This window comes from Colobus angolensis, unplaced genomic scaffold (genome assembly GCF_000951035.1).
Source record: "Colobus angolensis palliatus isolate OR3802 unplaced genomic scaffold, Cang.pa_1.0 Scaffold283, whole genome shotgun sequence".
Lineage (NCBI taxonomy): Eukaryota > Metazoa > Chordata > Mammalia > Primates > Cercopithecidae > Colobus > Colobus angolensis.
This window is the reverse complement of record NW_012116077.1, coordinates 2,451,192-2,464,958: the sequence shown is the minus strand read 5'-3', so window position 1 is coordinate 2,464,958 and position 13,767 is coordinate 2,451,192. Positions and strand designations below refer to the sequence as shown.

At 40.7% G+C, this 13,767-nt stretch overlaps 1 protein-coding gene across 1 annotated transcript in view; it reads left to right on the top strand.

The window, feature by feature from the left end:
- ARHGEF6 (Rac/Cdc42 guanine nucleotide exchange factor (GEF) 6) overlaps nt 1–13,767 on the top strand; it is a 125,237-nt gene that overhangs the window by 20,723 nt on the left and 90,747 nt on the right. The window contains exon 3 of the mRNA XM_011948792.1: nt 13,229–13,313. Within this exon, the coding sequence (XP_011804182.1) occupies nt 13,229–13,313 (85 nt within the window). The remainder of the gene's footprint in view (nt 1–13,228; nt 13,314–13,767) is intronic.

The following is a 13,767-nucleotide window of genomic DNA, read 5'->3' as shown; positions in this document are numbered from 1 at the left end:
TTTTAACTGCTGAAAACAATTTGTTTATGGTTTCCTTTATAACAGCTCAGGACTAGAAATGTATTTGGGGATTCAGTTGTAAAGAGGAACTGGAGAAGACAAAGCAACTGAATTCTTCAGAGACTATGAATTATTCAGTTGTTAACCACAGTAACTTCTTGAGCTACCATTTTGTGTTCTAATAATAGAAACAGTTTGGATGGATTCCTCTGGGTATTGAAAAATCAGATCTTTTCATTCTTTTCTAGTCTATGCATAAACTAGAAGAATGTGAGAAAAGACTATTTTCAGTTGCTCATGTTTACCTGGATGAACTAGTTTAATTTTTGTCTTTTAAAACAGACATATTTATTTTAAAATTAAAATAGCTTGAAATTTTAAAATCCACCCCAAAGCAAGATGATCGTTTAAGTTAAGTTAAACAATGCAGTGAATGGTCTTTTATTTTTGGTGATGATTGCCAAAAACCTCCCCCTCTTGCCTTCAGGAAATAAGCAATAAACCTGATGAATTGGGCGTAGTTGAGGGGGAAAATAAAAATCAATGGCTTCTATTTAAGAAACACAGTATGTAATATCTAAAAAAGAAAGCCATTGTTTCTGAATTGGAGTGAATGTACCAAATATATACCAAAAGGAATGCATTTTGTTAGAAAATTTGATTAATTATTAGAATCTTCCTGACTGGAGATGTAAATTATCTTGTTTTAAATCTAACTCACTCTAATTTGGTTTTAATGTTGACTGTAATCCAGGCTGTTTCTGGGGACAACAAAACACAATATACCTCTTTATTCAAACCACACAATCTTGGCCAGCTATCCCCTACTCCAGCCCCGTTCTAACTTGGTCTTAGAGTTATCATTGAGGTGGCCCCCAAGGATCAGTCTGAGAGGTGATGGGATGTTGCCAGCACAGCATAAGGTATGCAGAGAGATTGGTGATGACATCTGGGGTTAGTACCAAGAGGAAATGCAGGGTCGGGTCTTTGAATTGCAAATGAGGAAGTGTGAAGGCACTTGCCAGTTTCTTAGGGCCCTCACTTTACCAGCTTTTTAGAGGAGGTAGTGTATGTCTACTTAGTCCAGAAGCTACTCTGTGTCTGCATTTCAGCACGGGCAATGGCACTTCCTCTGCTGTCAGCTGGAAGAAAGACCTGTGACACTAGACATCTGTCCGATTAGCTCCAGGCTTTGTCATACCCTGGCAAACTGGGCCTTATCACACAAAGAGATGTATGGGCTTAGAGTGGATCATCCAAAACAGCATGTAGTCACATATCATTTCTGTTGGACTTCTGGCAGAAGATTTTCCTTCCTAATTAAGTTCTACTTAGGCAAATCTGGTAAAATCCAAACTTTATACTTTCTTGGGGACTTGAATATTATTCCAGAGATCAGACATATCAATTGACTGAGTGAATAGGGCAACAGGAAAAAGAAGGAATTAAATTAAGGTGAGATAAAATGCAGCAGTTTGCAAAGCGGCAAGTGAAACTATTATTAAGGACTTGTCTCAACCTCGACAATAACAAAGATGTTTCCCTACTTCTTGGAAGCATGGACGTTATTTTAAGAGGCTTTTTTTTTTTTTTTTTTTTTTTGAGAGAGTCTTGCTCTGTTGCCTAGGCTGGAGTGCAGTGGTGCGATTTTGGCTCACTGTAACCTCCGTCTCTTGAATTCAAGTGAGTCTCCTGCCTCAGTCTCCCGAGTAGCTGGGATTACAGGCACGTGCCACTACGCCTGGCTAATTTTTTGTATTTTTAGTAGAACTGGGGCTTCACTATGTTGCTCAGGCTGATCTCGAACTCTTGATCTCAAGTGATCCGCCCCCCCCTTGGCCTCCCAAAGTGCTGGGATTACAGGTGTGAGCCACCACGCTGGTCTTAAGAGGCATCTTTAAGGTGTCAAACTCTTAACATCGTTTATGAAAAAAAAGCCCTACCTGTGAAGCAGGCCTGAACACTAATTTGTGTGTTCTTCATGTGGAAGTCTCCAGCAAAAGAGAGGTATGTACTAATAATTTCTGAGAAATGTATGCAAATCAAGAGACTGCAGTCTTTCACTAACAAAAGAAGTTTAACAACTTCTTTGTGGGAATATACATTGTGATAGTGGAAATAAGCATTTACACTGTTTGTATAACCACTTTGCATTCTCTGAAGAAGGACTGGTATTTGGGAGTGTGTTGTGTATTGGGGCAAATCTTGATTCAAAATTAAAAAATCACCTTCAAGTAGAGACAACAGAATAGAAAATGGTTTTAGGGCTAACGTACCTGTGGGTGACTTCATTTGCCAGATTTTATATAGTGTTCTTTTTATTTCTCATCTTAAAACAAATTTATGTATTACTGCCTGGCATACACACCAGGTGTTCAATAAATATTTGCTGAATGGATAATGAATGGGTATTTGAATGGAAATGAACTTTTAAAATTTCATTGTAGACAGCTTGTGCATTTAAGAGTCTACATGTAGACAGTCGGGAGTTGACTTTTATTCATAAAAATGACTCTTTAATGGGTAAAAATGAGGACAGAAAGAAAGCTAGATTTCCCCTAAGATAGCATTACTCTATGCCAAGCTAGAGTACTTGTTTCAAGTTTTTTAAAAATTATAAAAAAGAAAATTAAAGGTGTGAGATACTAGCTCCTGTGATGTCATATGGAAAGCTTTTTCTACTTTTCCAGTCTCTAGGCTACTTCTTATTTCTTCTATTACTGAAACTCTCTTGCTTTCACTGGGCTTTCAAGGTGTGAGCTCTGCTTGTGAGGATTCTCTAACTGTGGTTTTCTCCAAAGTGATCCCAGGCAGTAACTTCACTTCTTTTTGGTGAGGTAAATGCTTTGTCAGCATTCTTTAATCACATTCTTCAAAAAAAAAAAAATTATTTTTGGCCAGGTGCAGTGGCTCACGCCTGTAATCCCAGCACTTTGGGAGGCTGAGGCGGGCATATCATGAGGTCAGGAGATCAAGACCATCCTGGCTAACACGCTGAAACCTCGTCTCTACTAAAAATACAAAAAAATTAGCTGGGCGTGGTGGCAGGCACCTGTAATTCCAGCTACTCAGGAGGCTGAGGCAGGAGAATGGTGTGAACCTGGGAGGCGGAGCTTGCAGTGAGCTGAGATGGCACCGCTGCACTCTAGCCTGGGTGACAGAGAAAGACTTCATCTCAAAAAAAAAAAAAAATGTATTTTTACCAGGTGGTGGAAAATATATGAGCCTTGATTTATCAAATTCTACTAGAAAAAAGTTTGCCTTTTCCTCCTCTCTTTCCTTCTGGGAAAGGCATGCCCAAAGGGCAGGTGCTTCTGGTGGAAGAAATACCTGTTTGAATTTTAAATTGGGAGAGAAAACTGACACTTAGCAAGAACTTGTTCAATGTCTGTAAAGTGAGCACCATGCCTGGCACTGTGGGCTCCTGCCTATTGGACAGAGGCAGCATGTATGTGTGAAAGAGTGGAATTTAACAACATTTAGCAGTGTATGGTTAGGTGTCCAAGTTAGTGGTTCCAGAATCTAGAGTCTAAATTCAAGAGGAATTCAGAAATAGGGAAGCCTATTGTGTACTGACGCATAGTGTTTGGGGAAAACACCATGGAAGGGAGTAATTTGGGACGGGCCCTGAAGGATAGCTAGCATTCAGATGATTGAGGGAACTTTCTGAAGGAGAAGTATAAATGTCAGAGAGAGGCACAGTGAAGAAAGAAGATTCTGGAGCATATAAAGAGATGATGGTGAGAAACGGTGGGCCTGCTAAGGTCTATCTTAGAGATGCTTGAGAAGAAATTGTTTTAAATTTATTTATTATTACTATTTTTTGAGATGGCATCTTGCTCTGTCACCCAGGCTAGAGTGCGACAGGCTAGAGTGTGACAGGCTGGATTGCCAAGGCTAGTGGCGCGATCTCGGCTCACTGCAACCTCTGCCCCCAGTTTCAAGCGATTGTCCTGCCTCAGCCTCTCCACTAGCTAGGATTACAGGCATGTGCCACCACACCCGGTTAATTTTTGTATTTTTAGTAGAGACGGCCATGTTGGCCAGGCTGGCCTTAAACTCTTGACCTCAAGTGATTAGCCCACCTCAGCCTCCCAAAATGCTGGGACTACAGATATGAACCACTGCGACTGGCCTTGAGAAGAAATTTGAATGCTAGTCTGAAGAGGGTGGGACTTGATCTTGGGTTATATTAGGCTTTTTATTGGATGCCTTTGCTGTGTTTTGAGAGACATGAGTGCTAACTAAAAGCACCATTTCTGATGTCTCTGAGATCTGAGCTCCTGAATGCCCACTTAACAGTGTTTGGATTGTTTCCTAAGTGCAAATCCTGTTTGGAATAAGTTGGAGCAGGATTCATTAATTAATTGATGTCTGTTAGGCATTGATGAGTGTCTCTGAAAATGATATACTTTTGAAAAAGTGAATCACACAGATATATAAACGGGAAGAGCCAAAAGTCTTTGCCAAATGAATGACTGAAGGTAATCTCTAAGTAAAGAGAGAAAATAATAACTTTGGCACAGCATCCTTTCCTCCAAGTTTAGCTGGTGTTAGGAGGATTTGGGGCATGTGAATTGTAGTCTTTCCAATTACACGTTACCCCTTCCTGCTGCTGGTAAGTTGCTTTGCCATGTTCCGTTGTGCTCTGGCTGTGAGTTGGAGCTAGTTTTAGAGCATGGGCATGAACAGGGGAGTGTGGCTTGTAGTGTTTGTCATTTATTCAGTTTTACAACAAAAATGGTTAAAAATATAACCAATTCCAGAAAAAGCAGTAAAATCCCACAATTCTTTGCAGCTTCTCTTCTCTGTAATGATGAGGTCGTGGTGCTTTGTGATGACATTTGCAGGAACCTCTATTACCTGGGACAGGCAAGCAATTGCGGATGTTGCCCACACTCAGCACACAACTTAAAAAATTAGCAACCATAGAGTTTGAAGCACCTTTGGTCAGCTCACGGTCACACAGCTTAATTTTCCTGATGAGTATAGGTACATCTAATTTTAGATGTTACATGTTTCCTGGAAAATTGCGTGGAGATTTTTTTTTCTTCCGTAAGTCATATCTCTTTCTGAGTTTATTATACTTTCTACAATGCTTTTTCTTTGAGTATGACTAATCATCTATTGATGAGAACATCTAAACTCTCATTAATTAATCAAATATCTGTCGAGTGCCTACTATGTGACAGGCATTCTTCTAGACACTGAGGATCCAGAAGTGAAAAAAAAATTGGAATCATAGGGCTTGTGTTCTAGGCATAATTTACCTTTAAGTCTCTCTGACAGAGCATCCTGTCAGTCAACCAATGAATGGTTATTTATCAAGTATTTTGTACATGTTGAATACTGGGGCCAGGGCTGTGGGGGAATGTGGACTTCAAAGAGCCTACCTTTTAATAGGAAATTCAGGACTAATCTCAACACCTGCATAATGAATAAAGAATACTGGGCTGATAGACCACTGAGAGCTTAAATTTACAATATCTCTACAGACTGTAAAGCTGTAGCTGTTTGGAAAAAAAGAAACATGAAGGTAGGTCAGTGAGGACATTATGGATAGCAACAGGTGATACTACTGGAAGGGCTGGCTACTGCTGAAAGCAACTAGCAGTGGCTCTTTTGTTTCATGGCCCTTGTTTCTCCCTAGTCTTTGTGTGGGGCTATTTACCACCAGTCTCTGCTGTAAATTCTGGTATTCTCATAGACTTCATATATTTACCTTGATTCTCTCATCACGAAGAGTTCTAAAATAAATAGTACCCTGAATGTCTCAGGCATTTGTTCATCTTTTATATGAAAGGACAAGGAAAAAGCATAAAGGGTGTTGGACATTGATTTGGGAACACATGTCTGGCCACTCTTCAATATAAAAACAAATTATTTTCCAAAAGTTCATTTTTAAGTGATTATTAGGGACACAGAAAACATTTTCCCATAGAAACAAGGCTCTACACGGTGATTATGTTTTCTGGCTGGCCCACAACAGCCTGTTGAATACTTAATGTGGCTCAACTAGAGAACTCACAGAGGCTAAGTGGCAGGTGTGATGCTGTTTCTGGGAAAATGTGTTCCGCATTCCAATTTGGAACACTAGGGAGTCAGTCCCTGTTTCTGAAGAGGTGGGAGTGGGGGCATTGGGGAAGACACCCTCAGGTCTGGCACACAGATGCTCCAGCAGCTGAGGGATCACCCATCCACTCCACCCCGCAAAACTGGCAACCAGTGTGCTTTTGCAAAGGCTCTGGTGACAGGAGCACAGGAGGAGGGGCAGGAGCCGGCCAAGCCACAATGGCTGGCTGACTGTGAGGCAGCTGAGTCTAGGCCTCCTGCTTCCTGTCCTTGGCTTGGCAAGCGCTATTGACGAGAGATACTTCATTTTTCCCTTTCCTTCGTGCTACTCTCTTTTTGATGAGATTATTCAAAACCATTTGTTCCTTCTTCTTTTTTCTTTTCTTTCTTTTGATTTTTCTTTTTCTTTCTTTTTCTTTTTTTTTTTTTGTTTTGAGGCGGGGTTTTGCTCTGTTGCGCAGGCTGGAGTGCAGTGGTGCAATCTCAGCTCACTGCAACCTCCGCCTCCCAGGTTCAAGCCATTGTTCTACCTCAGCCTCCCGAGTAGCTGGGATTACAGGTGCCTGCCACCATGCTTGGCTAATTTTTGTATTTTTAGAAGAGATGGGTTTCACTATGCTGGCCAGGCTGGTCTTGAACTCCTGGGCTCAAGTGATCCACCTATCTCGGCCTCCCAAGGTGCTGGGATTACAGGCGTGAGCCATTGTGCCCAGCCATCAGTTGTTCTCTTTTGCTCTCCCTTTATTTAATCCTGTGACTGGCCCCACTAAGATGCCTATATTGTTCCTCATTAATTCCTCTCTTACCTGAACACTTACTACTCAACTAAAGATAAATCTCTGTTATAGAGAAAGGGGTTCTCCCCTATAGGAGTGCTAACAAGGAAGAATGGGAGTCCTATGGTGATGCTGAGGTAGCCATCAGGAATGAGATTGGTGGCTTTTAATGAAGAGTGAGGGAGCAAGCTCAGATCTTGGCTTCTGTCATAGGAGCTCCATGGAGCTGAACTTCCTGGCTCTGGATTCCATGAGGTTCGAGTAATCTAGGAATCCATATTAGTTATGTAAAGTGACTTTATAGCAATCCACAGAGCCAAAAAGAAAACATAGAGAGTTAAAGCTGTCCATGATCACAGTCCAAATGCCACGATGCAGTGGCAGCAAGATAAAGCCAGAATTTATAAATAGGTCATTTAAAAATGACATTTTGAAAAATCAGCTTGTAAACAGGTTATAATTATGTTAGGCTGCAATACCCCAGACTCTCTTTGCTCTGATTCTGTAGTACTCAACACATTTCTGATTATAATTTAGCTCACCAGAGAGATTTCTCTATTGGGAGAGAGTGCTCTGGCCACAAAATGGGAGTATTTAGTCTCCTTAGTGCTTCATTTATTTTTAGTAAAAATTAAGAAATTGGCCTTTTGGTTTATTCATTGGCCTTTTGTGAGCTTGGCTAGTGTGAGTCCATTCTCAAGAGACTTGAGAACTGAAAACCAGATTCTGGGGCTTGGGGACCCAGCCAAGATGCTGCCTTTAAGAGCTCCTATTTAGATGATGGACTGCAAGACCTCTCACTGAGCTCCTTTGCGAGACACTTTCCAGATGGGAAATGGAGCCTCATAAAGGTAGTGTTGCTTTCCTAAGGTCCTCACAACTGCTCAATAGTGCCAAAGCTGAGATTGGAGTCACAGTCTTCTGACTCTCACATCAGTGCTCTTTCCACAACACTGTATGTGGTTTCAGCTACAGGCACAAATTAGATCTTGGAGAGATAGGGAGGAAATAAAAGTTGAGAGCCGGGTTTGCTCCCTTAAGTTTGGTCCATATCAAATAGGAACAGCTATTATTTAAAACCAGGCAGAGTAGAAATGCCATCCACTATATTCTAGTAAGTGGAATACCAGTGGGTAATGAATACAATTTCTGAGCTAAGAGCATTATTTGTTGCTGACTTTGTGACTGCTTTTAGTAGGAGCTATGTGCACACATCCCAGATCACGTTCACAGAGCCAGGAGCGGTACCACCCAGTGAAATATGACTAAGCAGCTCAGATTTTCTTGCTCTGTTGCACTATGTAATGACATTTCCACCAAAGTTGAGGGGTTAACAGAGGCAGTGTGCTCAGCTGTGAGAATTAGAGAATGTGATTCAAGATGACCTAAGTTAATTTAAGATTTTGTTCAATAAAAGCAATAAGAACAAGGAAGAGCTGGAATGTTCCTAAGTATTTGGAATCTTTTTAAAAAAGCAGGCTTGAAATATAAGCTATATGTCCTTGTGGTCCCAATGAATCACTTGCTTTTCAGTTGATTAGGCTTTTAACTCTTGAGTAATGGAACCTATTATAATCACCCCCAACCTTAAATTACCTTTAAATAGAAGTTGATTGGGTGTTACTGAAACCACATGACGTTAAAGATGACCAGTTCTGAACCAGGAGAGGGTACGCCTTCTTTTCTTAACCAAGATGTGGCTAGACTGCTGTGACTGGTTAACTCAGGTGGTTAGAGCATGATGTCAAGAAAATCAGGAGGCTAGGTGTCATTGCACGTGGCCCAGATGTTTTAGCTTGGTTCTGTAATCACGAGCTGGACCCCTACCAGACCAGGACCTCACAAATATGGGCCATGGCTCATGAGGCAGACCTGGTTCAACAAATAGGAGGAGCTTAGTGCAGCTTTTCCCCTCTTTTGGCAAATGTGGCCAAGTACCTCCTGGGTGAAGGCTGACCCTTGAAATGAGAAGGACAGCACAGGAATTAGCAAGGCCCCTGCGGAGACAGTCTTGTAATATGGAAGATTTTCTCTTTGCTGTGATTAGTTGAATTAATCATTTTAGAGGCTATAAAAAACTCGATGCAGATGATACAGATGCTACTTATATTGACAGAAGCAAAGGATTTCTTTTTGTATACAGACTCATGGATTGCTTTTTCATTTTTTCTCTATGTCTCATGGAAACATAAGGCGTGTATGGAGGACTACAATGCCCCTCAGAGCACTTTCTTGTGTATCTTTATTGGCTCCATCGTTTTCTTGCCCTGTGACTTAACTACTCTGAGTCTTAGTTTACTCATCCATGGAATGGGGAAAATAATTGTACTGACATCATGGGCTTGCTGGGAGAATCAAATGCATATAAAAAAATATATTTGTATCTTAGTCTCTTCAGACCACCAGAACAAAATACCATAAACCAGGTAGCTTATAAACAACAGAAGGATATTTCTCATAGTTCTGGAGGCCAGAAATCCAAGATCAAGGCATATTTGGTATCCTGGCGAGGGCCTGCTTCCCTATTCGTAGATAGTACCTTCTCTCTATTTCCTTACATGGTGGAAGGGACAAGGTGGCTCTCTGGGGCCTCTTGGATAAAGTCAACAGTCCCATTCATGAGAACTATGCCTTCATGATCTGATCACCTCTAAATGCCCCCACCTCCAAATACCATTATACTGGTGATTAGGTTTCAACATATGAATTTGGGAAGGGCACAAACATTCAGACCATAGCAGTAAACATTCAGTCCAAGCGTGGTGCCAGGAACATAGCAGAAGCTCAGTAAATCAGTAAATAGTAGCTATACGATAAGTGAGGGAATGGAACAGGGAGCTGGGAAAGTTTCTTCTCATATGCTTTCTGGCTTTTCTAAGTTTAGGGAAAGTGTCATAAAATAGCATACATGTTGAAACTGAGAACTACTCCAAAAGGTTCTATTTGTAATGCTATAGAAATATTAACTTCTTGCAGTTTACATTGGCAGATCCCCAATAATTCACAATTAACACCTGGTGTTTAGTGGTTTGCAAATAGGTTTTGCTGTCATTGCGGATATCTAGAATAAAAAGCTGTGGGGAAACATTTAAAAATTAAATGTCTGGGCTGGGTGCGGTGGCTCACGCCTGTAATCCCAGCACTTTAGGAGGCCGAAGTGGGCGGATCACTTGAGGTCAGGAGTTCGAGACCAGCCTGGTCAACATGATGAAACCCCGTTTCTACTAAAAATACAAGCAAAAACAAACAAAAATTAGCTGGGCATGGTGGCAGATCCCTGTAATCCCTGTTTTTATTGTTGTTAGATTTGAACCTTGCATCATCTGATTGCAGGAATGATACCTTGACACCACCTAACAGTAGTCTAAGAAGTCGTACTTTTTTCTTGTCTGAGTCACAGTAGTGGTAAGATGAATGGAGGGAGGGAATCCTGCTGTTCATCTGGCCTTCACGGATCCAACTGGAACTAACTGACTTTTTGTGCACCAAAATAGGTATAAAGAAAGTTCAGCTAATCTGGGACTCAGTCACAAACCAGAGACACTGAACAGACTAGTGAGGCTTGCACAGGCTTGCACAGGGTACTAGAAGATGAGTATCATCATGACTTTGCCATGATTTGACTTTGACTTTAAAATTTCATTGAAAATGACTTACGAAAATTGCATACAGCATAAATGTGCAAATTTACATTACCTTTTTAACAGGTTCCAGTGCTTTGCAGACAGAAAGGGGAATTGGTTCTCTATTTTGAATGTATAAATGAGTGGGTACTGTAATCTACCTTTCCTTGTTCTTCTCACACCCTCTCTACACTGGGGAACTCTCCTTTGCTTTCTCCTTATTTGGGGACCAGAGCCCTTAGTCTTTCTCCACATCATCATCTCTAAACTTGGTCTCACACTTCTCATTTCCACTGAGACATAAATGACTGATAGTGGCTGAAAATGTGATCCCTCCAGATAATATCTCCATTTTCATAGGGGAGCTCTCTGAAGTGCATGGAAGAAAGATCTAGGGTGGAATTTTCAATATCGTTCAATTTGGGACTCAGAAGGGTATAGTGTGGTGGAGGGTGTTTGTGGTTGTATCTGATTCTCCAGTTACTCTGAAATAATAATGCTTAGGCGTTGCTTTCTCTAGCAGTTCCCAGAGGCTTCTTCCAACTCCTTCCTGTGTAGTCTCTAGTGCCTCAGAATAGGCTTGTAGCAAGAAGAACAGTATCCATGGATAAACTTGAGTATATTGGGGTTTTCTCAAAAGAGAACCAGGTACAGTTGAGGAAGCTTCCCTCAGGCAGATGCAGTGACTCTTGTTGATGCACATTTCATTTTCTGATCAGTTTATTTATTTTCAAAATCAGTCAAGTACCTGTACAAATGAATAATACCAGTGTTACCATGTATAGGCATTTAATAACCCTGGATAAGGAACAACTAAAACCAGAGGGAGAGGTTTTTTTTATCACAACTTTTGCTCTCATGCCTTATTCTGCTAATATTTAACTTCTGCTTGTTATTTTAGATCTACTCATCTCTACCACACCCACCCAAAACATGTATCCACATGCACACACACATGCACACTCCCATTAGGACTGGTGGGCTAAAAACAAGTGAATTTTTTTGCTTTGCTACTATTTTGGCATACATGTCATTAACATTTTCCCAGTTGATCAGTTCTAAGGGAGATTCAATAAGTCTGAAATCCCCTGAGATACTAGACACTCTCTCTAGTCTATTGCCTCTTGTTCACCCAGGCTTTGACAAACTAAAACAGAACTCTTGTCAATGTGTTTCTGGAAAACTTTGAATTTTATATTGTAGCATTCAGAAATATATTTGGATGTGTTGTTGTTTAACTCTTTAGTAATATTAGCATTACTCTTTTACCAGAAATATATTAATGTCTCATTTTAGATGCAACTGGGCTTTTTGGTCATTTTAAGTTTGAATGCAAAACATTCATTGATTAAATGAATAAAGTGGTGAATCCTAGAATAGGCAGACTGGTGTAGGTTCGCATTTGCATGTATCTTTATTGACCCCCCAAAACGTGAAAAAATTGATATTATATATTTTCATTCTAAAAACAGATTATAGGTTTTCAAGAACATATACAAAAAAAGATAGATATTTGTCTTGATATGGTTCCCAGAAAATATGCAGATTAAAAATGGAACAAATGGCTCTACCTAATGGGAAGACAGACCCTTCAAAATCCTATGCCCATTACCAATCATGTCCCATATGAAAAGGTCCATTTTATTTCTGTCACCACATTTGGGGAAAAAATGATGCAATCTGTTTTCTTTAGGAGACTCCTAGACATCCGGGAACAAAATGTTTTTAGAAGGGGCATTTCCATCCAGAAAGTGGGCATCTGGTTACCTACAGATATACATATTTACATTGTTGGCTGGTACATTAATAGATTGTACCTGTGCATGAGAACACTTCTAATTTCCAATATATGTATTTAGGATTCAATATATTTTAACACACTGACTACATTTCAAAGGTAACAGTTAAATTGTGTTGTAAACAACAACATCTGATTGGTATCTTCACTGGGGACAATAGCGTGTCAGATTGACAGTTGACTGGTAAAGTGAAATGTATTTACTTTAATGTGTTTTTTGCCAAGAGTTGAGTAGCATCACACAGGCTATTGGTCATATTTGGAAGAGTCATCTAAAGCCAAGAAGAGCCCATAGGCCCAGGCAGGCAAATACTCGAATTCATGATGAGCTGAGAGGGGCAAGGTCAAGCAGCAGAAACTGGGAACTGAAGCTGGGAGCGAAAGGCAGACCTGGGCAGAAAGTTTGGGCAACATGGAATTGGGATCCTAGGCAGTTGGGATGCAGCGGGTGGCAGTGGGGAGGAAGGAGAGCAGAGAAAAAGGCACTTCTGACAATGACTCAACTAGGCACAGCTAATAAACTGTACAGATGCAAGCATGTCAAAAAGGCTTCACCTCCTTATTTGTGGACTGTCCAGGACATTCTGGAGGTGATGGACATTAATTGTAACCCATGCATATGAGCTTCCTGTAACTGGGCTGAAACTATTGATACCTTCAGGTCAGAAGAGTGGGTCTGAGTATGCGCTGTTCATTTCCTGGTGGGCTCTGCCTTCTCAGCTTGGCTCTCATTTCCCATTACTGCTTTGCTCTGACTCACTGATGGCCTGCCACATGTCATTAGGCGGCTCAGCTGCTGCTCTCATTTCTCCCAAAGGTATACATACGGAGGTTTGTGTCTTGGCTTTTGCACTTTTTTTTTTTTTTCCGGAGAGCTGGAGGAAGTGGCCTTTTGATAGTTTTGTTTGTTGAGTTGAATACTTGTAGTGTCTTACGGTTTCACTTTTCCTTTCTCATAGGTATTTGATCCTGATGACCTTTATTCAGGGGTCAATTTCTCCAAGGTTCTGAGTACTCTCTTAGCTGTCAACAAAGCAACAGAAGGTAAGCCGGGCTTGTGATTTATGTGTTCTGGGTGACATTTTTGAATCCATGTGTTTGTGATTACCCTAGGAGCCAACTCTGGCCAGGATTGTTCTCTTGATGCAAATTTTCCCCCTGCTGCCCCAAATACACCCCAACAAATGTCAAATGCTTGAATTTTTCATAGCTTAGGATTTAAAACATACCGATCATAGATGTTATTCTAATGCCCTTAATATAATGATAAGAGCCAAGAAGTTATTCCATTCAAAGCTCTGAATAGCCAACTGAGTATAACAAAACAGAAAAGAAAAAGGAAAGACCAGTTCCCTTTTTCATAGGGTTTACAAAATACAGCCGTCACTTCCCTTTCCCCACTAGAGACATATTTTTCTCATTGTTTTCCGTATGCCTTTGTCCATGTAAAGGAACCCCTCAGTAGCCTTGCACCAAAAATGAAATCTTGGGTTCACAG